The sequence below is a fragment of the Cataglyphis hispanica genome, chromosome 1 (assembly GCF_021464435.1).
Source record: "Cataglyphis hispanica isolate Lineage 1 chromosome 1, ULB_Chis1_1.0, whole genome shotgun sequence".
Lineage (NCBI taxonomy): Eukaryota > Metazoa > Arthropoda > Insecta > Hymenoptera > Formicidae > Cataglyphis > Cataglyphis hispanica.
Window position 1 is genome coordinate 15,674,890 of NC_065954.1, and position 27,088 is coordinate 15,701,977.

Here is a 27,088-nt window from a genome sequence, read left to right on the forward strand (position 1 = left end):
CGTTATTTCTAAAAATATCGACTTAATTAGTGTGATCTCTGAGGAGTGTTCCAGCAACATCCGTGTTAAAATTTATATTTTTCAAGAAACTTAGATTTTTTTATTTTGCACGATAATTTTATTGTGTGTAATATTTTTTCAAACTACAAAAATCCCTGTCAACGCCTACTTTGTAATGATTTTAACAATATTTATGCAAAGAAGACAAATATGAAGACTAACATAATTTTGATAAAAAAATTGATCTGATAATTTTAATACCAAAAAAAAGAGATCAAAAAACTTTTTCTAAAGCTCTATTTTCTTCATCACAATTACAAATGTTTTCTTTTCTATTTTTCTAATTGAATGTATGCAAAAAGATATGAGATCGCCTGGTACATAGATTCTCGCTCGAGGAAGAATATTCTCGGTATCTCGGCTGAAAAGTTTGCACACACGTAACGGCGAGTATGCAATATAATGTATCGCTGCATGGCGCGGCGTCGCAATGCGGGTGCAAGGGGAAAGAGAGATCGGGGAATTCTTTAATATTGTTTCACAAACGCCGCCACGTGCGTGACTGCCGGTGCCCGGCGTAATAGCCGGAGCGGATTAAGCGCGATCCGGTCTCTCTCCGCGATTTGAAAACATTTAACCATGGAATTCGCGAGATAACCTCGCCCTTATACAAGCTAAACTTTTTATCTACCTGGCGTGATATACGAGCCGAAATCCTACTTTTGTGACTTTGGTGAACTCGAACAGTAAACGTTCTCAAACGCTCTTCATTCATATCGTTAGCGATCTAATGCACGACCATTTGCGGAAAATGTTTGCCTCGGAACATCACTTTTTTTCTTTAGCAGTATTGTAAATATTCCGCTGCGCCATGTACGTCTAAGATGAGTGAATGAGTTAATTAGTATAATTAGTATAATAAATATACACACTAAACTCGTAGAAATGATTAATACATGTGTTAAGTAGAAATAAATATATGCTAGATTAAGGATATCGAAATAATTTATGCCCCTTTTTGAGGTTTAGACATATATTGAATTAATAAGATAAAAATTTAGAAAATAGAAAAATATGCATTGTCACTCTCCTATCAAGAAAAATTCGATTGCAAATTGAACGAAAAATCTACAATTAAAAGAATATGAATAATAATATTGAAATAATATTGAAGAATATAATATTATAGTTCATACGAATCACTTTATATATGATGTATGCGAAACGTATTTCTGTCTATATATGAAAATTTCTTTAGTATATTTCACAAACTTTCTTCAATTACCACACGTCCAGCCAGAGTTGTCGATCTTAATTTTAATGTCAGATTCTTTGAGAAATGTAGACGATCTTTCTTCCGATTCCCGTAGGTGGGAAGGATCAAGGTTTGAGTAATTGCACTATGCGGTATTAGATAACTCTTCCCAAGGTAAATAAATTCATCTATCTATGTCTTTCTTGTGCAATAGAATTCTCCGCATGCAGCAATGAATCCTCGCGGCGGTTTGCACCTTTCAGATGAGTTTCCTCCTTCCGGGAAATTTCGCGGTAGTGTTTGTTTCCTCAATCATCAAACGACGAAAACACAAATGCACATTGATTTAGGTAAGCTTGAAGCTTGGAGAAAGAAAGATATCATCTGTGAATTGTTAAGCAAAAGTATATTTCTAAGGACTTTTCCACAAAAAGTAGCATATTATCAAATAATTCAATGAAATTATTCAATGATGCTATTTCTTTTGAAATAATTTAACCCTCTATGGGCCGAATTTTTGTTTTAAATCCTGTCTTGATGTTAATTAAATTTAAATAAATTTTGTTTTAAATTTAAAAAAAATTTGTTTTAAATATTTAAATTGTTTTAAATATTCACTATGTGACTTTCAAGTCACGCGGCCTATAATGTTCGCATAATTATTTGGTAAAATATCGATAAATTGAAATGTGACCTGAAAGTTACACGGGCCCATAGAGGGTTAATGGAGAAATATAAATCTTAATTTATCACTATATTTTATTTCTTTCATCGATATTTTTTCTCAATCATCGTAAATAATTTTTAACATTTAAAATAGAAATGTGTGCACATAAGGGAGGATTAAACGTAAGTCGAGAGCCATCCAGTATTCAGTGCCACCCACGTATTCAACTGAATAACAGCGATATCTCTCAGATGATATGCAATATCGTTATTGTTGTGACTAGCTCGCATCTCGAGATACTGTGATGTCCAAAACTATAAAATACTTTCATTTCTTCTATGGTGTGTGAAACGTACAGAGAGAGAGAGAGAGAGAGAGAGAGAGAGTTATAATATACTATAATCATAAATTTTTATTTGTGGCAATTCTTGGTGGTTATAAGCTTTCCTTACAAAAATTCAACAAAATTTTATACTTTTACTTGTCATAATTTATGGCTACTTTTTTAAGAGATATGTTTAATTCTCTCTTTATAAAAAAGTGCACTTTATAAAAAGTAGATAAATAAAATTTAATATAAAAAGCCCTTTTTTGATGATCGCATTTTATACAGTTTCATTCTTTGTTCCGTCTCATATTTCAAACCACCGAACACTTGTCTTCTTTAAGATGCAAAAAATGCAATTGTTAAGAATCTATTGTTATCATTTCATAGTATCTTGATTTGATACAGAGAAATACAATCGGCACATATCTTTAGATGCAATCGAACGATTCTCGGCGTTACTAAGATGGTCGCCAAGACGAGAGTGACGTCGACGAAGAGAAATTTGCCACGCTCTGGCGCGCAGCCGGGCGGCTTCGTCGCCTTTTTGGCCGCGAATTGAAGGAATTAAAGCGTCGAGAAATGACGAGCGGGGGTGCAGGGAAAGGAGGCACTCGGGGGCAATAACTTGCGGCGTGTTGTGACTACACGACGACTGCCAGACCGCTGGTCGCTGTTCGTTCCGTTCTACGATGATCCCGTCCGTCCGTTTGTCCGTTTATTCCGTTCTCCCTCTTTTTTGCATCTTTCTCACTCCACTCTCATTGCCTTTTTTCGACTCGGATGCGCGACCGCAGCTCCGATTTCCCGATACAAAGACGCACGAAAATAAACGATATCAAGTAGGATCGATCGGGATTAAGGCTAACAGCCGATCGCATGTTATTCTCAAACTAATGAGTTCTCCAAAGTGAATACGATAAACTGTACGATATCGCATGATTCGAAGATTATGTAATAAAAAAAAAAAAATTGATTTTAGTAAATCAAAAATGCTGTTTTTCTTGTTAGAAAAATATTCTAAAAATGTTGTTTGTGCTTTTGAGAACCGTCATAGATTTCACCGGAAATTTATCACATTTATTATTTTAACATAACATTTCCTGAAATGTCATTTTAAATGAATGCGCTGGACTTATCCGGTGATGTAGAAAGTGCGTTCGCAAACTCGGAGAACGGCAAAAAATTAATATATCCTGTCCGTGTTATTTGTTGTCACGTTGCATTATGCGTTATGTATTTCCTCGGCGCTGCGCCACACTATTTTCCGGGCTAGCCGGCCAAATATTTTTAGGAAAGGCGTTATTTTTTGTAAGTCGCGGTGATGCAATTCCATCAGGCCGACGGCTAATGCCAGACTAAACGCGCTATTTTAATAATGGCCTGATTCCTCGTATTATTTCACTCAGCGCGCAAAAATCCCACACGATCCAGCCGTTTTCCTAACACGTAGCATGAGCAGAATTTCTGTTAACTTGCACTTCTCCGCCGACAAAAAAAAAGTAAAAGAAGAAGTCCCACGAGACGTTTGCGCCGCAAGCATAATTATAAAAACAAAATTCTGCATGTCATAATTATATACGATTAAAAATATTTCTCCAGCATGATTTTTCACTCGGAAAATTATTTTCCGACACATTTCTCAATAATCGTAAAATCTATACTTTTCACAGAGTATATTATAAAAGTAAAATAATACTTTTTCAAGAATTATGTGTTACGTCATAATTTGCAGTGCTCGATATGAGAAATAATTAACTTCCGTAAATATTAGAATTTTAGTATTATTTACAGATTTGTACGATAAATAATATAAAGAAAAACAGAATTTGAAGAAAATTAAAAAAGTATTTTGATATTTTTTCTTAACGGCGCGGCGCCCACATGAAAGTTAAATTAAAAAACAGGGGGAATATCTTCCTGCCTAAATAAGATATTACAATCTGTTCCGCAATCTGTACAATCCGGAAAGGGTTTATTCCTAGCATTACAGTATATGTATTTCAAATGTATATTAAATTCGAAATATTTTTTCGATGAAACAGCGAAACGATCGTCGAAAGCAGATATCAAAGTAGAGAGTATTCGAAAAACTCGGATGAAACACTCGGAAACGATGGAAAAGAGCGCAATTATCATACAGAGTACGTGCTTACCAGGTATGATCTTATTTCGGTAATGGTCGCGCCGAATATTTCCGTTGTATCTCCTCTCGGCAATGAGCGTGGTAATGCGTGCGGAGAATTCGGAGCGTGTCTGGCGCGGACGGCGCGAGGGCTGTCGGATGATCGTGACCAGCATCGAGAAGACGGGGAAAACGCAACTGAAGGAGGAAGGCGCGACAGGCGCGCGCGTAGAAGAGGAAAAGAGAAAGGGAGGGAGAGAGAGAGAACAGATGTTAAAGTCCTGCGGAAAAATCGCGGCGCGAGATTAGCCGGTCGGATTACGACGACGAGGCTCGCCGGTCGTCGCGAAACCGAAAAAAGTCACGACAGACTTTTCGAACGGAAAGTTATTTCCTCCGAAAGACTCCCCCGAGAATCTCCACAAAGCTTCCACAAATACGGTACATAGTGGTCAAAGCGTTAACGAGATATTCAGTTAAATATGCAGTAGCTCGTTAATTACTCGTCTCGATGACTATTCGATCGAGATTTGGTCAAGCCCCTCTTCTTCTTTTCTGACCAAAATAAGAATTTCACGATAGATATATATTTTGAAATATTATGAACAATATTATAAAATCTTTATCCAGCCATTCGAAGAAGAGTCTTGAAAAAATTTACATGTTTTATTAATTATTTTTATTTTTATGAATTCTCATTTTTTTTTATTAAGCGGTGATTGTTAGAAAATGCAGAAATTTAGTCACTGCTTTCATGCTTTCCGTAATTCTAAATATTCTCCTTTAATGTAAACATGATTAACAAATATAAACAATTTTTGCCATTCATATCAATTAATTATTTTCGAATAAATGCTTACGATCCAAAATTTTTAATAATATGAAAGAAAATTTTCACATAATCTTTCTGATGAATACAAAGATAGATAGATTCAAGATTATCAATATTTAGGTAGAGGTCTCATGAAATTTAAGATAGGCGAAGTACGCTGAAATTATGTTGCGGGAGAATCACGATGAGTTAATTCTCATCGTAGTCAAGATTTCCTGCTTCCTTGTTTTTTCCACGTATTACGTGACCTCTTTCGAGGATTCGAGTGTATATTCTGGAGCGTTCGGAAATAATACTCCGTGAGTAGGATATTTATAACTGCGACAACGCACGGGTCGGGCTGTCTGATCTAACAAGTTCTAGACGCGCTGCTGGCTGACTCGCTAGACTCGCCTGCTCGCCGACGGTATATTTTTCAACGCTTACAAACGCTTCGATCGGCCTTGACTATTTAGAAAATTATCTGTTCCGCGAAACGTTCAAGATCGATTCTCACGTTACGTGAGTGCGACGAGAACATCCGACGCAATGACAGCTATATGTGTATTGTTTTTACATATTTCGATGTAGTGTTCGTCGTGATGCGCTCGTTAGATATCAGATCTCGTTAAATTCGCGCACCGTTGCCACAATGTGGCATGCATGTAAAACAACGATGAAAGGCTATGACAACCGTTCGTGATACGCACAAATGCGGGAATATATAAAGCTTCCCGGAATGTTACAATATACATCCGTTTCGATCGATCGGCGCGATAGTCACGTTCGTGGCTCTTTCGCTAAAGGGAGGGAATGGTTCGTAAATGCCGAGTTCGAAAATTGTAAAGCAGCGCAGTAAAACCAGCAGCCGATGCAAAAGGGAAAGAGCCAAAGGGCAGATAAAGCAAGGCAATGGCGCTCGTATGCGAGGCATAAGCAAAATTATCATTTATTTGAACAATCGTCGATATAGCACACGACACACGCGCTACCGTAAACTGTATCAATATCGAATTTAGATATTTATTCGAGTGAGTGATATATATTTCATTTATTTCAAATATTTAGGATGTGTAACAAATCTCGTGTAACAAATATTTCTGATTTATAAGTGCAATATCTATAAAACGCGTAAAAAAAATTCCTAAGAAAATTCATTCCTGGATAATAAAAATAAAAGATATTTTTAATAATAAAATAAAATGTACATAAAAACTAAGTATTGTAATTTTTCAGCTTTGCTTTCACAGATAAAAAGTTAATTTAAAGAGCGTATAAAAAAGCGTATGAATATTATATATTACTTGCTGGAAATAATTGAACATAAATCATATGTAAATGCCTATAAATAGCACTTCAATTAATGTTCAGTTGCATTACAGTAGTATTACGATTACAATGCGATACGCAACGGTCCATCAATACGTGCCAATCATTGTAATTACAACGCAGGAGGCGTAAAGGATATTATACGTGATCATCCGGTGAAATCCGTATACACGCGGTAACCAGTTGCATGAAAAGTTACAGCACTATGGCCAGCTATGTTGCCCACACACAGCAGGCATTTTCAAATGACATTCTCAGTCACGTACATAAACCGAAGAAAAGGTTCGAAAATTCGAATATAGTGCTGTAAAAGCGTAAACAAAAAGCAACGGTTGAAACAGTTTTCAAAAGATTTATATGAAAACCCCATTAAAAATATTTCAAAATCCGTGCATTTTCTCTTAAATTTATAAATTCTTATTCATATAATATTTCTATATTTTCTTTTAAAAAAAATGTCAAAAAATCCAAAGTTTCTGAATTCCAAGTAGAAATCTGAAATCTCTGAAATCTCTCATTCAAGAATACAATATTATGATTATAATAATATTATTCCTCAATTATTTCTGAATTAACGGATTGATTTAATACGTCTTGTGTATAAAAAAAGATTAATAAGTAAGACAAAACTGTTTCCTTGCACGAACGCTTGTACAAATTGACAAACGGAGTGCACGTTTTTTTACGAGCTAAAATCAAATCTACGATCCTTTAAATGAATGCATCCCTATCAAAGGTGAAGGAAAGAAGTCCATATATACTGGATGATGTCGATGGAGGCTGGGGGTCGTTCAAACAGCACGGAAAACACATGTTATCGACAGGCCACCCTTTTTTGTCGACTCGTTCGCGGTGAGGGCGGAATGAAACAGCGACGATGGATCGTAGAACGAGGGAAAAGGGAGAAATGCGTCGAGAAAGAGAGAGAGAGAGAGAGAGAGAGAGAGAGAGAGAATGAAAAGCTAACTGGAACTTTTTGTCGACTTTTTAACAAGATACCGAAGCGCTTTGATAGACGGCAAAAGAAATGAGAAAAAAAGAGAAACGAAGGAAACAGTCACGTTTCGATGGACTGTCATGTCGGCCGTTTTCAGTTTTTCCGCTTTAATACATCCCTTTTTTCCCCGAATAAGATAAATTCGGCCCGAGCGGCCTCTTACTGAATATTTAATCGAACCTTCACGTTTGACAATTATGACTGTGCGACATGATTTGTGACTTTTTAAATGGATTCCTGATTTATCTAATTATGAAAAATCAAACCATTAATCGCGACTGAATTGACTACCGTAATTATTTTTCTCTTAACAAGATATAACGTATTATACCTCTTTAATTCTTATAATAAAATATCTTATAAAAAAATCATTAATCTATCAAACAATTGTTCAAACTATGTTATTATTAATATCTTTATTTGATCAAAACGTCTAATTTTATTATATTATTGTGCATCGTAAAATGTAGAATTATTTTTTGTTATATTCTGTGTCTCTTTTAAAGAATTCGGAAAAAACGTAATTTTAAAATGATGTTTTATCCCATGACGAGAGAAAAAAAAAACTTTTACACTCATGATCACACTCCGTAATGTCCGATCGAACTCATGACACATCCTCAAGTTCGAAGCCTTGAATTTGAGGCGAGAATGGCGGGTGACTTCGGAGTCGTGCCAGCGCTGATTCACTGCGGGAGATTAACAATCCGGATGCCGCGACAGAAATGGCATGCTCTCTATACGCTAGAGGGATCGGATTATCACTACGGAACTTGGAGCGTCGCGAATTATCCGGACGATTAGCGAGACGACACCGCGCACCTGCGACGCGATAATTGGCATAGATCGGTGATATAATACTCACGCCTGGGCGAAAAATTGCCAAAGATTACCGATAACGTCTTAAAGGAGAACTAATGCACTTACGGTGCAATGAACGGTAATCCAGTTGCAGTTAAGTGTGTTACTGTACCGACTTTACTTCATTGACTCTACAATTTTACTCAGCGCGTTCTCGCTCTAATTCGGGATAGAAGTATATTTCTTTTTTTTTCACCGGTGAAAAGGAATATAAGCGACATGAGAGCGAGGGAGAATACGAGTAGTTTTCCAAAAACAATACAAAATAAAAATGTTTAAACAACAATTTTATCTTCAATTTATTCGTAAAAGGCACTAAAAATACCCGCGGTATTTTATACATTTTTTTCGAAAGTGGCTGATATATTTTTCACACACTTACCGTGGTATGTGTGAAGAATAATAGCACATGTGTATCTGATCAAAAGAGTTAAAAGAAAATCGATTCTCCTGTTACATTACATCTTTCTTACAACAGAAAATGACAACTTCGAGCGCACGCATGCGAAAATGCGCCTGGTACCTTTATATTTTTTAATATATGATTATATACATAGTTTTTAAGATATTTCTATCGCGATAAATAAAAATAAAATTTTTTTACCTTGCTCGCTTTACTCGCGTGAGTCATCGAGTTCAAGCCCGTAATTTAATCCGCGACGATGATGCATTACGCCGACCAATTATCATATCGCGTTCGAGCTCATTGATCGTCGTATAACAACGAACCTGTCGATCCTGCCAATTTCGGAGAAGCAAGACGACGAGCGAGGAAGGAAGGAAGGAAGGAAGAAATGAAGCGGGCGTACGTAAACCCTTCGGGGATCGCCGTCAAGTTGCGGATCGCTCTCAATCCTGGCGCAAGATGGTGACCATAAATCGTCGCCGGAGATAATATTAAAATTTCTTTTTCTTTGGAAAAAAAATGATATACGCTTATCGCTTCGCGAGTCGCGGGGGACATCCATCGGGAACATTAATCACGCACGTATTTCTTCTAACAAGAAAAATAAATAAAATTGCGTCTGCCGAGGACAAATCTACATCGTAACATTTCGCGAGACACGCGTCATTCTGGCACTAAACTTCTCGCTCTTCAATCGATCCTACGTTCGCTTAGCGTATTTTTCGCAGCCGATAGCGAATTATTATCAATATTAATTGCTGTCAATTATCGTTGCGTTTGACGTACAATCATATGTAGGACGCGCGGGCGGGCGAGCGACGATGCAACGGTGCTTCGAGTAAATAGCTGACAGCAGCCACGCACACGTCTCTTTTTCTTTCTCCCAATAATGACGCATGTCGCTGTCATGCCGTGACACTTTCGGCCGATCCAGAAAGAATCATTGCAGCACTCGTATATTCGCGAAAGCAAGCGAGCTAAGCTGCAACTCACTTAGCTTGGAGAATCATCCATCTTGGATAACACACCAGTGTGCTACGCCTATTACGGATAAAACACATCGGATACTCACTCAATATCGGAAAGACATCCATGTGCAAGATACTCGTGTGACGGTTATAAGCTACGAGACAAGTAGCTTTTATTTAACGACGTGCTCGCATATCGCCGTCTATTTTATAAATCGCGACATTTTATAAATCGACGACCAACTGCGCATCGATTGGCTGCGATCGCGGAACAAATACGTCTTCCGATGTAAGCAGTTTTCAGCTCTTTTAAATAAATAAAATTAGCGTAAAAACAGAAATAATGCCTTTATATTAGGCAGCATAATAATATATAAATAAATTATTTAAATAATTTACTATATATATGATATTCTCGTGATCCTGCTATCTATTTATATATTCTGTACACTTTAATGCTTTTAAAGAAAAAATTTTTGTGACTAAACCCTGTTGATTTTTATTTCAATCTTGTTAAGACACAGAACAATTTTCCTTTAATTATTGTTTCATTTGTATTTAAAAATCCAATCTAAATGTTACATAAGAACGCGAAAGAGAGAAAGAGAGAGACTTAATGGCAAGGCATATTCGGCGACTTAACGTTAACGGGAATAGTAGAGCTCGGGAGCCAAACGGACACCAGATTGGGTCGCATCATGCGAGACGATCGACGGGGTGAGACGCACTCGACTGTGCCATCCTCGGTCTGCCGGGAACGGTCGGCAGGGGGGAGGAGGGAGGGGGGGAAGGGGGGAAATCGGCGCGTACGTATCCAGAGCACGCACGGCCCACACCCAGAGAGCAAGAGAGAGGGATGAAGAAAGAGAAAGAGAGGGAGAACACAGGTACACGCTCTATATACTCTGCTTGGACGCTCGCACGCAGCCCGGCACGCATACGCCGGTGGGCCCCGCAGGTGGAGGTGCGTACGAGGTGGGGTGGATGGACGGACGCCGTCGCGTTTCCCTCTCCTCTAGTGGGGGACCACACGTGTGGTGTGTATATACACGGTGCCCGGCGCGCGGGGCGACCGGGTAGACTGCTGGGCGGTCGCCGATCCAACACATGCCGAGTACAAACATGCCGAGAGAGGCCTGCCGAAGATCGCTCGAGAATTGTGCGAGCCGATCGATCGATCGATCGATCGATGAGGATCTTATCGCGCGTCACGATAGCGGAAACGGCGGCTGCGCGTGGATAAAGAGAGAGAGAGAGAGAGAGAGAAATATCAAATAAAATTATATTGATAGAACCCAAGACATTTTATAATCAGCAACATAAATATTGCTACATGTAAAATGTGAATAAAATATTCACGTTTTCCATTAAAAGTTTATTAAAATTCTGTATAAGAAACATAATTCAGATACACAAAAGTATCCAATATAGTATCTAGTACATACAGTATCTAATAAGTGCATCTAAAAAAAATTAAAAATTATTAAATATATATAGAGTAACTATATTTTACTTAGTGGATAGCGAAAGACGTAAAACTTGTAAAACCCGGAAATACACACACACACACACACACACACACACACACACACACACACACACACACACACACACACACACACACACACACACACACATATATATATATATATAACGCATTAATACTTGTATTTTCAATAGCAAATATTTGCCATGTAAAATAGTTTGGATCACATTTCTGTTGTTAGATTTTTGATCAAAGAGGATATTGCTGTTTAAAATTGATACGTAGTTAGGTCAAAATCGATATTACGATAATAACAGTCATTTCATCGCGATTATTATTGTTATCGCATCACACAGTTACGAAATTAATTGATTAATGATTTAAATCGCAAACTTTATTGCGAGAATGTTATTACGCGGAAATCGATCTCGCGTGAGATCTGTTTGATTTATGGATGCGCGTATCTGTGCAATCGGAGACGCTCGATCGCACGGCCGGACGCGAGGATTTATATTAAATTAATGCGAACCAATGTTATGCGAACCAATTTCAGCATATATATATATATATATATATATATATATATATATATATATATATATAATGCATCGCGTTTAAACAATTTGGTAATAAATTTAATTATAATCTAAAATAGGTTATATTTTAAACAGACTAATGTAAATTTTAAATAATATTTTCTTAATGGAAGTTTTTCAATAACTACTCTCAGAAGTTTTTTTTTTACGGAAAATGAAAAAATGAATAAAGGTTTGCGATGTTCGGTAAATTTTGCGGATGAATTTTGTTTCAAGAAATGTTTAACAGATTTAAATTGGAAACTTTTCAGAGATCAAAAATAATCTGAAACGGTTAATTGTCTTTGTATTCAAGAATCTAAATTAATTCATCATCCAAAATAAATTTCATATAATATAATATTTTGCTCCCGCATCATTTAAACTTTTACATTTTTTAAGTATATTAGTAGCCGACTTTCTTTAAGCAATTTTTACACAATTTATAAAAAAAAAATGTTTAATCATTTAGAAAATAATAAAATTTAAAGTTGTGTGTGTGTGTGTGTGTATAAATCCTTTCGAGACTCATAAAAGAAAAGCTTACAGTAAGCTTATTCTTTGCCATAACTTAATGTTAATCTTTTCATAATATGATAATATAATGTTTATTAAACACATTATGTAAATGTTATATATACACTCTAAATAATTTACACACTTATATATTTATCAGTGAAGGTAACAATCATGTGCTGGTCATTTAAATCAACATCTGGTATCCCCATACCGTTGGGGTGCCGATAATTTAAAGCACGTAAACGGTTAATAATGCGGCGCATTAATTTAATTCCAATACGTGCGAGTTCGCGAAAGAGAAAGAAGTGGAAGGAGCGCAGGGCACGAGCACGTTTGGCTCCGGGATCGCGATCGGTGAATTAAATCAGGCTCGCGAGCCGCGCGCAAGGCAAATTAATTGCTCGGAGTATGCCCGGCGATCGTGTAGACTGCTGGGCGGCCGGCAACTGCCGCCGATCTCCTAACGTGTCCGACTATTCGATCGCGGAGAGCGTGATTATTTTTAGCGATCTGACCGACCGTGCGATCACAGTGAACGGCGACGGCGAACGAGTGCACGCGGTGAAACCGCCCCGCCTGTGCTTGTGGAAATCTTTCTCTTTCTCTCTCTCTCTCTCTTTCTCTCTATTTATCTATCTCTTTCTCTCTCCTTTGCTTCGACGAGCCGTAATGAAGTGCGAGAAGTATCGGGCGACATGATCGCAGCCGTTATTTCACTTTGATCCGTTCTAGAATAAGTTATATGTCAAAGTCGGATGATTTTATGGATAAAACTTTATCGATGAGAACCGTTTTGAAAGCATATTTCATTGTAATATGTAAAATCAATTTTAATGTTGATACTAAAGTATACGTTGCTACAACTAAATGAAGTATGTAAATTTCATTCACCAACTTTTTGTTATTCTACATTTCTTCCTTAAAAGCAATATCATTTTTATCATTTCAATCATCAACATCCATATTTACATACAAATTTAAATAAATTCCCAATATTCTAGGTTCTATTGCTATGTGCCTTACATCTTACATCTTCAATTTTGGAATGACAAATTGTACATTCAAATTAGACATTCTCAACATATGATAAATGACAAGCAACATCAGACTCCAATATATGATTTATTGTAGAAAAGATCCTCGTAAACAACTCTAACGATTTCGTTCCGTCACGCCGATATTTTCAAAATCGTAGCAGATAAATTTTCGCAATCTATCCGATGATTAAAATAAATAAAAACGCGATACAATAGCAATCAATTAATTACGATAATAACAACCAATACATAAAAAATAGTTATTTTTCAATGATAATTATGCAATTTAGTTAATTTACAGGGATACTTACTATAAAAGCAATCGATGTGTTGATAGCTTGTATCATCGCGAACATCGAAGGAAGAATAGCTAGAAAGTCTTTGTTACATATCCTGTCGCGATCTATCATTCGGAAATTAGATACGGGAGAAAGAGACAGAAAAAGAGATGGAATCGCAAAGTGATAAAAGAGAAGGAGGGACAGGGCGGGGAAACTGCGATATTTTTTCATATGTAACGTTATAAAAACTTGGAAATAGATGCTATCGCGAACATTTTCGTCGTGAATTAAAGTTAAATTCATTCGGGACGAATATAGTTAGAAAATAACTGTATTCGTGCTAAAATAGTTAATTGCAATTATGTAAATATGTAAATTGAAAGAATTATAACATTACAAAATTAAATAATTAAATAAATATTACAATTATTAATATGAAGTTAATTATTAATATGAAGGTTTCTTGGGAAAATTAAGCTTCAAATATATAAATTGTATTATGCATTAAATTTTCAGTAAACTTTTCATTAGTAGAAAGTTTAGTTTGCATTTCAACGAGTCTAGCATCTCACGAAAATGTCCGCGAAAAGGGAAAAATGCGTTTTCACGTAAAAATATTCGCGATTTCGAAAATTCAACTTGAAAAAGTCACTTGAAATTTTCACAGGATTCAAGAACGATAATATGAAACAGCTGACAATGCAAAAGATCTAGTCGCTGTACTAGGATCGAAATTCGTCTGTGGTTTAATCGGTCGACGGTATTTCGTGAATCGGCGCGTTTGCGGATGAAAAAACGCAACAGTGAGCCAGTCGAAGGTGTGAGTATGGTTATAAAGAACGTAGGAAATGAGGTACAGTGGGTAATTTGTTTCCGGAAACTCGGAATATCAGCTTGATTGCCTACTCGGCACGCGCGTTTCATTTTATGCATTACGGCGACACGCAAAGGCGACAGTCTTAAAGGATTGCTCGGCTTGCCGAGCGAGCTTGCAAATTTCCCGAAAGATGAAAGGTGGACTTGCCAAGAGCTTTAAATATATACATAGGATTTAGTTTCCTCAGGCATTTATATCTGCAGAAGCTATATAATAAGTTTAAAGGCACCGTGTATATTAGAATATCTTTTTAATAAGAAAATAAAAATTTTAAATATAAAGATTTTTTTCTAGCACGCAGTAAATATTATAAAAATTCAATATTATTATAAAATTACATTTCCGTTAATAAAAAAATCATATGAAATGATAAAGAAATAATTACATATCCCAATATTCGAAATACTTCGTTGCTTTGTAAATCTTGTAAAATAGCATTTGCTACGCAAGATTTTACAGTAATTGATCAGTTACCTTTCAAGAAACACATACTTAGTACGCATGGAGCGCATTCATTTTCAGACAGAGTGCAGCGTGCATTAACAAATCATTCCGTTGAGCTCGGCGAGATCGAGTTTGCGTCCAAGTCGCATGCTTAATTCGCAACATAATGCGCATACTAATTCATTTACACGAGCTCCTGCCTAACTGAAAATCCCTCATGGCGGCTTTGCACCATGCAAAGCTATTCGACAAAGTGCATGACAGGAAGCGCGGTTGCAAAAGAAAATGCGCAAAGAGCGAGCGAGAGACAGGCAACGTCGATGAGCGTACAGTGTACAGAAAGAGACAAGATTAAAGTAGAAGCTACTATACTAGGATAGTTTCGATATAACGCGTAAATTGTAGTATTACTAGACAGGTTTATCCTAGTTTTCTTTCGCGACATCGTAATTCGATCGAACGTTCAGAGCTCCCTCCGAGCACTTAAAAAAATTGCGCGCGCGTTTGGGGGTAACGAGGTTTTATGGAAAAGCAAAGTCGCGCGAAAACGGCTATTACTGGCTATCACGCGATCTCCCCTATGAGCCACTTACGTACGTAAGAATGCCACCCTATATAGCAGCCTTATACATTACCGTAATGAACAACCCTAGACCTAAGTAAGATTGCGTTCTTTTACACAGGTCGTTTCTTATACACAGATCTATACGAAAGGTAGTTGACACACTGCCACTCGCAGTCAGAAAAATTACATGGCGTTGCTCGCATGATTTACCGCGAAAAAAAAAAAACAGACATAGATCGACCGAAATTTACTGTGATAAATTGAAGCGTAGTAAGATAAAAACTAAGAAGAAATAAAAAAGCTATGTATGCCGGTATCGCGATATCCTCGTAATGCTCCCCTTCGTGAATCACTTTATGTGCAATACCTCTTATAAAGTCGTACATAAACTAACAGAATCTAAAAATGGATTTCCGATTGAGATCTTATAATTTACGTCTCCAGGTCTTTTCCTTTCCTTGACTTAATCACCGCCAAATAGGCAGATAATTTTGTGGAGACTTGCTCTTACAGATCGTAGATTAACGAATCAACATTGTACGATCTTATATTCCGTATTTTATGTCTCTTGACATCCTATAAGTTTTTTCTTCCCGCCATGTTTGTTCAACGTTTAAAAATACTATTTTGCGATATGCAAAAAAATATCTGACATTTTATCTGGATATATAAATGTATCACAGAAGATGTTTAAAATTTTCACACGGCAATTTTATTAATATACTTTGACACTATAATATATATTATACTATAATATATGCACTACGTATATATATGTGCGTATTGCTAATAAACGTGGATATTCCATGATTAATGTACGCCATACTGCACAATGTACATTGTAACTTCTTAATAGCAATCGCTCCGGATACGAGAACTTCCGGATCGCATTGCGACTCGCATCGGTCGATACTAATACCCTGTGTCGCTAATTAGTCCTTTCTTGAAAAAAAAAAATCGCACTGCATCAACGTACTCTATCGCTTCGCCGAGACTCACAGTAATTAGCGCGTCGGCTAATTAGCACGTCACATGATTACCAAGCATTACGATAACGAAAAGATCACGTATTCTGGAAAAAGAGCCGAGCTAATTATGTTGTCGCGACAATTCAGCGAGTTTGTTAAGATTATTAAAATTCAGGGAGCCATCGAAGATTCGATTATCTTCTGCCGCACTCCCACGTGATAAATCTACTTAACGAAGAACACGGAGTACGACGAAAGTACCTAATGCTGATGCTGAGTCGACGGCTGAGACGTCTCATGTGACCTGAATCGAAATATAATTTGAGCACAAGATTTCGAGAGAAAATATGTGTAAACAATTTTTTCTTCTTCTCATTAATATATTAAGATTACTATTATTTTGAGTTTCACGTGAAATTCGCACGTAAAAGATAAATTTGGAGTTACTTTCCTGCAGAGTTTCAAAAGACAGCAGTACACACCCCAAAAACGTACCCCTAAGGCTTCGCGCCTCTGCCTTTCATCGTTCTCTCTTGTATTCTGTCACGATCGCGATATCCACGGGAAACGATAATGGGATAAGTCGCGAAAACTTTCGATCCACCGTCAAGATGGATGTAATATCAACGCAACAGTTATGAACTCCCGCGTACGAGACACAGGTGACAAAGACGAGAACGATGACGACGAAGACAAACGACGCTAACGACGATGATCGGATAATATCGGGCGATCCTTTTTGTCAAAGGATTTCACATACTCGCTTTATCGCCGGAATTTGCTTGTCTTCGTCGAAACTTGGTCGCTCGGTGTCGAACTGATTAAAACGGCGCTCGTGAAAATCGATACGTCACGATAATCATGAGACGTTGTGTGACAAGATGGTCAAGGATATATATATACTGCATCTTGACGTACACCTGGAAGACTTAGATTCTTGTTTACAACTTCTTCTGGAAGCTTAATCGTGAGACGCGATGCGGTTCAAGAAATTTATCTCCATAATAAATCTGTGACGTTACATTTGTAATTGCGATTTAGCTAAACAATTCAGAAAATAATAGTATTCGTATACATTTCGAATTCTATTTCAATATTCGGCATCTCAAATTTTATATGAGTTTATTATCATTCCTCGTTTTTCCTCCGAACTCAGTATCGATCGATTTCTGCTCAGCATGCATATATTATTTACTGTCGTATATTGAATAAATAACTCATGTGGCAAAACCGGCTTTCGTTTGTTATCATAAAATTCCAGGCAAACCCAAGCGGATTGCCATAGTAGAAACGTCTATTACAGATATTGTAAAATCATCTATATCCCCACGAATTTAGATTGATCGCGTGATTGTTCATAAATAAAAATTAACTTTATTGATATCAAGTTATATTTCAATAAAATAAAATAAAGTTGAATCATTTATATTAATCAACTATATTATATTACTTGGAATGACATATACATATAATAGCATACTCTCTATATAATCTCATTTAAATAAATATTTAAGATATAACCATATTATCGAATAATATTTAAATACCAAAGGCTATTTGTATTTATTATGATTTTAAATCATATTTCCATTTATTGAAAAATATTTTCAATAAACAATTTATCGGGACTATTTTATTCAAAGATTACATGAAATGCAATTCAAACGTAACAAAATATGAAAAAAATTACTGAAAATAACAGGAACAATATTAGTCATTAATCATGCATTAATGTGAGTTCAAGAGTGAGTTACTTTCTAATATTCTGGTATTATGTATTTGTTTAACTAAAGCACATGATTTACTCTCGCGTAATTGAAATTAAGAATTCCCGGAAGAATAACTAATCTTTTTAATATGTTTTTCTAGCTTTTGCGCTCGCATTGGCTCTTTACTCAAGTTTTGTAATTCTAGGCGAAATAATCAGTCACGTATCGAATTCCCGCAACGAACATGATATGCTGCATTGCTTCTGATGCATTTCCCCGATGTTTATGATCGTAACGTGTCAGTTATCTTTATGCGAGTGTCCATATCGAGTGTCCATATTACGCCAGTAACTTATATATTTTATCAAAGACCTGTGTTTCGGTAACCACTTGACCTGACGATCTCTATAGAATGTCTCAGATATATGTATACACAACAAATAAGTCTTTAGCGTATTTACATTCGTCTCTTAACCAAACTTGCTATTTATTCACTTTTAAATTTTTAATTTTCAACAAAGTCTACATATTTATAATATATGAAGTCATCAAATCAAATTTTTGTCAAAAGTTTATTAGAGAATAAATGTAGAATAAGATTTCATTATAATTCATGATTCGCAATTCTTCATTTTAATGATTTCTCGTCATCAATAATTTAAAAAATTTGGAGAATAAATCGACTTACTGAAGCAGTGTATGCTAATCTTGTAATAGTTATTTAAAAAAATGTAATGATTATTATTAAAATGCATACTATTAAATTGGTGGTGTATGTTACTTCTATACATATAAAAATGGTCCATACAATATATTTAAAAAATTCACACTTTTTAGAATTTTATAATATTATATATATATATATATATATATATATATATATATATAATAAGTTTAGTATTTTGTACACCAACTGAAATTTTAACAAGTTTCTACATTTAACCAGAGGAAAGAAGCAATTTTAAATCTGTCGGAAATAATTTGCGACTGAGAAAAAAATCAGCGTAAATATTATGCTCGGACATTTCGTAAATGGGATACTAGTCGCGATGCCAAGTAGCCGCTAACTATCACGTTTCATTAATGCCTCCTCTTATTCCGTTAACGTCGAAGTTGGAGCGCGTGCGCTTCATTCGCTCATTCCGACACTCTTGTCTGTCGTCGTCGCGATTATACGCGCTGCTTGTTAACTCTTAAGGACAGGTGGGACTGATGCGCTCATGATTGTCGCTTACGCTCACAAAGCGATAAGAAGAAAATTTGCAAACCTGCGAGTCCGATCTCGTCATCCTCCAATGCCCGCGCGGAATTTGTCGCCGCTGGCTTTCTACTTTTCCGCATCGAGCGTTTAAGGCAAGTCTAATCGGATCGTATTTTACTCTCGTGTCTCTTACTTGTGCCAGCGATTTCTGTCGCGTTAAACGAGCAACATTGAAATTTTTAGCATTCAATGTAAAAAGCGATTTCTATACGTCTATCTACTTTCACTTTAAATTGTTAGCAGTACAAAACGCATTTTTCTTTTAGAAACTTGACGATTTTGAATCTTGGAATTGTAATAATTTCATGCCTATACAAAATATAAAGAAACATTTGAACATTTAATTATAATTAATTAAAGATAATATGAGAATTTTAAACAAAATATTTATTTATTTCTCAAGATCCAAGATTCCGCATATTCTTGTAAATTCTATACAGATATGTATACTAATTTTTTAGATTAAATCTCAAGTATATATATTTGTATTTCTTGCCTCTGAGAGATCCCTGAAATATTTTATTTTGATATTTGATTGTATCGAAATTTTTTAATGAATCCAAGACTTGTAAACATCGGCCCTTAAAAATGCAAATATTATTCTTATAATGGAACGTGGTTTCATTTCGATATTAATGAATAAGCTAAAAGAATAAAGAGAAGCTGGAATATCGATCAAATTTCTCTGCCAAATATGTTATTCGCACGGCTTTTAGAAGCGTGTTTCTCTCTGGAGGGAAGCACACAACCCCGCCGTTCGTCACGTTTGGCGTGATAAATCGAGCGCGGAAGGTCGTCATGTGCGAGTCGAGCGGCAGATTCATCCGGCAGCGGTCCACGGCAGATACTGCAAAGTGGGGGCCAGTGGTCTCGGCGACGCCGAGAGTGCGCGGAGAAGTGGAAGCGCATTGAACCGCCGCCGGCAGCAAATTGGACCACCTTCAAAAACTCACCGCTCGTTACGCACCGACACAACGGGACGGGACGCGACGCGACGCGACACGACGCGACGATGTCGGCGTGAGAGACGGCGCGTATTACTAATCGACGATTACGAGGCGTTCACGCGCGAGTGTATAAAGAAGGGTACTCTCTCTCCTGCGATTATACGATACACGCGACGGCTCGACGCAAGCCGGCGAGATGCGACGCGGGTCTCGCGACTTACGTGGCGGGTTAAATATAAAGCGCGACGAGGCGCGCGCGTCCAACGATGAGATTGTGCTTGAAGAGCGCCTCTCCTTTACGTAGGCGCTCGTAGTCTCGAGATAATCCGATCGCTACTTTTCGCGCTTATCGATTACGATGTTCTTGAAATTCGCGGAAATAAGGGGATTAATCGGTAGAGATATTTTCTATATATATCATTGCGCGCGACGCTTCTCTTATGCTGCTCTTATTAAAATTACCTTTCTAATAACATCATGGCTTTTTGAGAAAAATTAAAGAAAAATTTTATGAAATGTTACACAGAATGTTATACATATTAAAACGCTACATGTTATATATTAAAAATTCTAAAATAGGTTAATCAAGGGATTGCCAAGAGCTTCTCGATCGAGGAAATCGAAAAGTAGAGTGCGTTATAAATTCTATGACTCCGATATCGTTAGGTTTCAATCTGGCTTGTAAATTTTCAATAACTCCAATATTGAGTGAAAATTGAATCAAAACATGGGTAATATGAGATGGAAAAAAATTAAATCGAGATGATGTCGCAAAAATTACAAATTTATATTAGAGAATATAAAAAAACTTAAAAGAACATAAAAAAAATCATTCTTGTAAAGAATAAATTTTGCTAATAAAAATATTTGTTCGCTAATAAATATATCATTAAAGCAAAATTTTATTTTATATTGAAAACTGTAACATTTTATCCTTATGATAACTTTCGCTTATTAAATTATATTTCAATCGATTATTTTTATAAATTTAACTTTTGCATTAGTTGCATAGAGTGTTGGAGTAGGAGGCGAATATGTGTAAGAGGCTATACAAAATCTGCACACGAGTTTCATTCAAGTTCGAAATAAAGCGTCTTAATTAGAATTGGATCTTCATTAATACTCGTTATGATTTAGACATCTATCGTGAAATTTGAGTAAGTATTAAGGAAGGAAAAATATTGATAAAATTGAGAAATTTAGCATCGTATAATTTGAAAGGTTGTTGCTTCTCGATCGATCGACAATCAAAAGAAAAGACATATTGCTTTCGAGTCAATCGTGACGTAATAAAAAAGAAAAAAAGAGATCCGTTCACGAAAAAAAAAGTTGAGCATAATAATTCTCCCTTAATCCATTTGTGTGACATGTACAATATGCAGAAAGGAACTTTGCTTCTTCTAAAAGAAGATCATTTACTACCTCTTCAACGGATAATTAAAAGAGTTGTTGATATTTATCCGGGAGTTGAACAGTTCAAGTGATTATTATTAAAACTATCAATAGACAATATAAACGATCGGGGAGAGATGTCAATTTTGCAAGATATAATAAGTTCTTTGTAGTATAAGTAAAAGTGTATATTTATAATTTTTCTTTTTTTTTTTGGAAAACTAAATAAGGAGTTTCTAAATAAGGAATCTCGTAAAGTAATACTTGATATCGTTGTGAGAAACTCTCAGTTGTAACGTTAATTAGTACACTAATTAAAAAGCTGTCGCTCTACAAAGTATATTAGAATTCTTCGTGCAGAATTAAATTCTCCAATTTCACATTTGCTAAACACAATTGGTCGATTAAATATAGAATCGTTATACATAAATTTATTATATGTATTTTTTATACACTAGTAAACATAAATTAATAAATTTTCAGATTCAATGCAAAATTCCTCATTGTCATATTATCGCGTGATATCTCACTTGTCCCCGGTAATTGTTCGTAGCAGAGCGCGAATGCTTCGATCGATTTGTGATGACTCGAGGGCACGATCGAGCTTGACATACCCGGGGCTGATAGTTTTTTAGTTGAAACCCGTCATCCGATGTAGAATTCTCGATCAATTTCGGGATATAGCGCGGCAATATTGTTAATACAAGGACGCGCATACATATTTTTCTTTTGCAGATAGCCTGGCAATATGGCAGCTAACTTATGTAAACGCACGTGAATATTTTAATTTACGTGTGATATAGTCCGACTACGATATGTATTGAGAAGCGCTTATTTTTTTATCTATAAATAATAACTTTTATATTAATATACAAAAAAAAATTATATTTTTAATCAAAGGATATGGATTTCTGCAAAATATGACGCGTACTTTATTATACATATATGTTGTTGTGATTAATGCGATATACTAATGAGACTCGTATGTAGATCTTTTATAAATCGTGTGCAGTGTAACACACATTCGCTCTTGCTTCAGTGCCTTAACGAATTTCTGTGCGACTAATATAGAAATTAAAATTATCATAAAGAAAATAGAATTTTGTTTTATCAAATTTTTATTAATTTTGTGACAATCGATTCAGATCGAAGATTTAAAGTAAAAAGTGCAGCAAGAGAATGAGAGTGTCTCAAATTAAAAATTTTTCTTTAAATAATAATCAAACGGAATATAAATCATTCGGAAATGGTGCGCGAAAAAATATATTTTTACATTCGCTTCAAACATCAAAAATATTTTCATAAATTATGATACATTTATATGATGCATTTCTCGCATTCTTTTTTATATCAAACCTTGCATTATTGCTTTAAAATAAAAAGCGCAACAAGTGGCGCAAAAAATTAATGGAAATCCTTATAATAACATCTCTCTCTAAATAATATTCGAAAAGAATGCACAACTGAATATATTTTTATATTCGCTTTCATACATTAATATTATCGATCATAGAATCTAAAATATATCATGCATCTCTCGCGATCTTTTTCACATTAAATCTTCGATTGTCGCTTTCGACATTCGATCGATCGATTCTTTGAGAAGGTATCGCATAATTTCTGAGACTCACCGTAATCTGGTCGAACAACAGCCTGGACGGCCTGCTCGTTCTTCTTGCTTCGGATCACCGGCGGGCCAAGGATCGTGAAATTCCTGGGTCCCACGCGATTCACAAACACTAGATACACTTTGCCCCTTTTAATATTGGCTCGCACCACACCACTCGGATTATCGCGCTGCTGTTGCTGCTGCTGCTGCTTGCCGGCCTTATTGCCGGTTTCGTGGCCGTTGCACACGGTCGACTTGCCAGGAGCCGATTTGTCGCGAAAGTGCAATCGCACGCTGTCATTCTTCTGCAGCGGCTGAAAGCCCGGCTGGCTCTTGTAGACCTGCTTCACCTCAAAGGTCACCGCGTAATTTGAACCGGGCTTTCTCAACGAGGACATGCTGCGTACTTTACCCTCGAACACCGTGGGCGCCAGATAGGCCCGATTACCGACGTCGACGTCGGGACACCAATTCTGACCGCGGCAGCTCCGTTCTTTATTCCTGCAGCGGCGTCGTTGCTCGCGCGGCGAGTCCGCCTTGGCGCGGTTCTTTGGTCGTTGCTTGACCGATCTAGCGATCCGCGGCCGCTCCATCGACGATTCCGCCGATGTCGATTCCGCCATCGCCGGCGGATACATAAAGGGTGTCTGCGTCGAGGAGTGACGGGGCGCGCTAGTCAGACCGGACTCGTTTATCTCCGGGTGAAAGGCGCGACGTACTTTCGCCTCTTTCGCCGGATCCACCGTTTGCGTGGGATTCGACGTGACCAAAGTTCCGAGATCCATCTCGAGCGACGATCCCCCATGGATCGAGAAGTGGCGCGAGATATGTCGCGCGTCATCCTCTGCAGAATGTTCTATCTCTTTGGAGAAGAATTTTTCTTCTTGGTCCACTGGGCTTGGCTCGGTCGGCGGGACCTTGTCAAGGTCGCGGGGACGAGCAGGACGAAGGTCGGACGACGTATATTGCCGGAGAGTATCTCCTCGCAATTGAGACTCCGTAATCTCGCGCACGTCCACTATCGACGGTGGACGATAATGCCTCGTCTCGGTGCTGATGCTACTCGTCGTCGCCCCAAGGGTGTCCCGAATGGCGGGGGGTGCCGCAGCGAGCACCAGTGCGCCCCACCAGCCGCTTAAGAACCCGGCCAAAAGCAGAGGCGCCCACATCATCCAACCTGGTTAGCGGTATGATTCGGGGGTGAGGTCGACGCCTCGGTCACCCCGATTCACACAGAGGCACGCGTTCCTTCCGCCTCTTCCTCCTCTTCGAGCTCGGAGAGCGAGCCCCTTTCCGACTTCGTCGTAAGCACTTGCGAGTCCTATGTTTAACTAAAGTTCTGTTTCTTCAATTTTATTATCGCGCTGCTTTTCCACGTGATATTAGTCACTGCTTGTAATAGAGACGACCCGACTCGCTATTCGTCGTCCCGCTCGTTCGAATAGCAACCAAATCGGATTCTCTATCAATTTGCTCTTGCGGATGTTCGGGCTTCTCACGAGATGTTGTACCATCGATAATGGAACGTCGGGGCTTCTTCGACATTCGTCTTCATCCTACGCGATATCATTCTCCTCATCCTCGAAGCCGGCGGAGGTAGCAGCCGTGGCGAGCCGCACCATGCAGCCGCTTCTGTCTCTCTCTCTCTCTCTTTCTTTTAAATCCTTCCTCTTTCTCTTCTGAAAGCTGTTGTATTATCGCAGATGATCCCGACCGGCGGCTGCGACGATCGCGGACGCGACAACCAGTATCGATCTTTTATAAATTCTGATCATTATGATTCGCGATCGGCACAATCATTCTGAGCCGACTTAAACCAGGCCTCGTCGAATGTCGTATCGCGAGTTCTGAATTTTTCCACACAATTTCGCACGAGATTTGATTTTTGATAGTCGACAAAAATTCCAGCGATAACTTCCGAATGCCGAATGACGAAAAATTAGTTGTCTAATCTTCGTGTTCACTCGCGTTAATAGACGACAGGCGGAACCGATCGACTTTACAGCAGGGAATACCCGCGACTATCAGAAACGTCGATCCCCTTCGATTCGACATCGAGTCGAATGGAATTCCACGAGCAATCGTCTTGTCACCCTCTCGCGCTCTCCGTGACTCCGTATCGTGTTACACTCGATAAAGCGGGAAAAGCGAAATAGAGAGAGAAACGGGTCGAACCGGGCCGTCAAGACGTCGGAGACGAGAACGGGAATACGATGAGACGGTGGCGGCGGCGACGACGACGACGACGACGACGACGACGACGACGACGACGACGACAATGAAGAAAGCGTCGGCTTCCTCTCTGACCGGCCGGGACACTATTTAAATATACCCACGAGACGTCCGCTACTGCTCTCTCGGTTCTCGCGGCTGCCCGCACGCTCGTTTGTTCGCTTTTCTACACTCTTTTCACCCGCTATTCACCACTCTCTCTCTCTCTCTCGCGCGCGCGCCCGCGTTCTTTTCGATTTTTGCAAGTTTCGCCGATCCACGTTACGCGTAATTGTCAACCGCGAGCGCTTTATCACGCACTTATTTCGTTCTGTTTTTCAACTTTCTCCCTTTTCTTTTTATCTCTCTCTCTCTCTCTCGCACGCGCGCGCGAGAAACCGCTTCCTCTCGCGTAGATGGTCTTGCGGCTCCAGACGCGAGATATCGACGATGACGGGGGGATCGAGTCGCGTGTGTCGCACGCGGCATGCACACACGAGGCGCCTACCTCGCGTGTCACGAGAGCCGGAGGAAGGGAGAGAGATCGTCGGTGGCCCCGCGTCGGGCGCGCGCGACGGTTCAAATTAGACTGAGCGGCCCGCTCGCGTAGGCCGAGGCCGGCCACAGCTCCAGCGGCGCCTGGTGGATGCCGGTCGAGGCTTGCGCGCGCACCGCGGCCGCGCCGAAGTGAGACGGAGCGACGACGGGACCTTTAAGAACCTGTATAACAACGACCTACAACCGAAGGAACCGCACGCGTGATCCTCCACCCTCCTCCTTCTTTGCTCCAGCTCTTTATCTCTTTCTCCGGCCTCTCGCTCTCTTTCTTTCGGTCTGCCGCTCTCTGTCACTGTCGCCTCGTGAGTTTTTTCTCTTTCTCTCCCTCTCTCTCTCTCTCTCTCTTCCTCACGCGTTGTATTTTTTTTTTCTCTAATTCGATGTGAAACTGGTAGGACAATATCGATAGAATCAAATCGAACTTATTAGGGTATTTATTATTCATTTTATAAAAAATAATTTTACGTTGTTTTTCGATGAAATCAGCATAAAAGCAGCATTATGTAGTGTACATAAATAATACACATATGTATATTAAATATAGAGTTAAATATATGTATATATTTTATTTGCAATGTGACAATTGCTCATCCAATAAATCTTCACGCAACGACGAATCGTTTGATATGTTTAAGATCGCGGTGTTCTCGCACGCGGAAAAGCGCAAAAAGAAGACGAGCTTCATTGCAGCATTAATTACGACAAGCCGTGCGCTTAAGTGTCGCCATTTAGCCCGGGATTAATCTGTCACGCGGGGAGCGTGAAACTTCTTTGAAGCTAGCAGTATCATTTCAGGAGAATCAAATCGTACCCATGGAAATATTTACTCTATTCATTTTGTACCCCATGTCTTTTCGGAAAAAATGGCGCTGACGTCATATTAAGCTGGCTCAAAAGGATCAAAG

General features: G+C 38.1%; 1 protein-coding gene across 3 annotated transcripts in view; it reads right to left on the minus strand.

Moving 5' to 3' along the window:
• Nucleotides 1-26,169, minus strand: part of LOC126848592 (protein vein) — a 321,069-nt gene extending 294,900 nt beyond the window's left edge. For all 3 annotated transcript variants that reach the window (XM_050589593.1, XM_050589602.1, XM_050589585.1), the window contains exon 1: nt 23,437-26,169. In XM_050589593.1, coding sequence (XP_050445550.1) covers nt 23,437-24,586 — 1,150 coding nt within the window. In that variant the 5' untranslated portion in view covers nt 24,587-26,169. The remainder of the gene's footprint in view (nt 1-23,436) is intronic.
• Nucleotides 26,170-27,088: the final 919 nt, after the last annotated feature.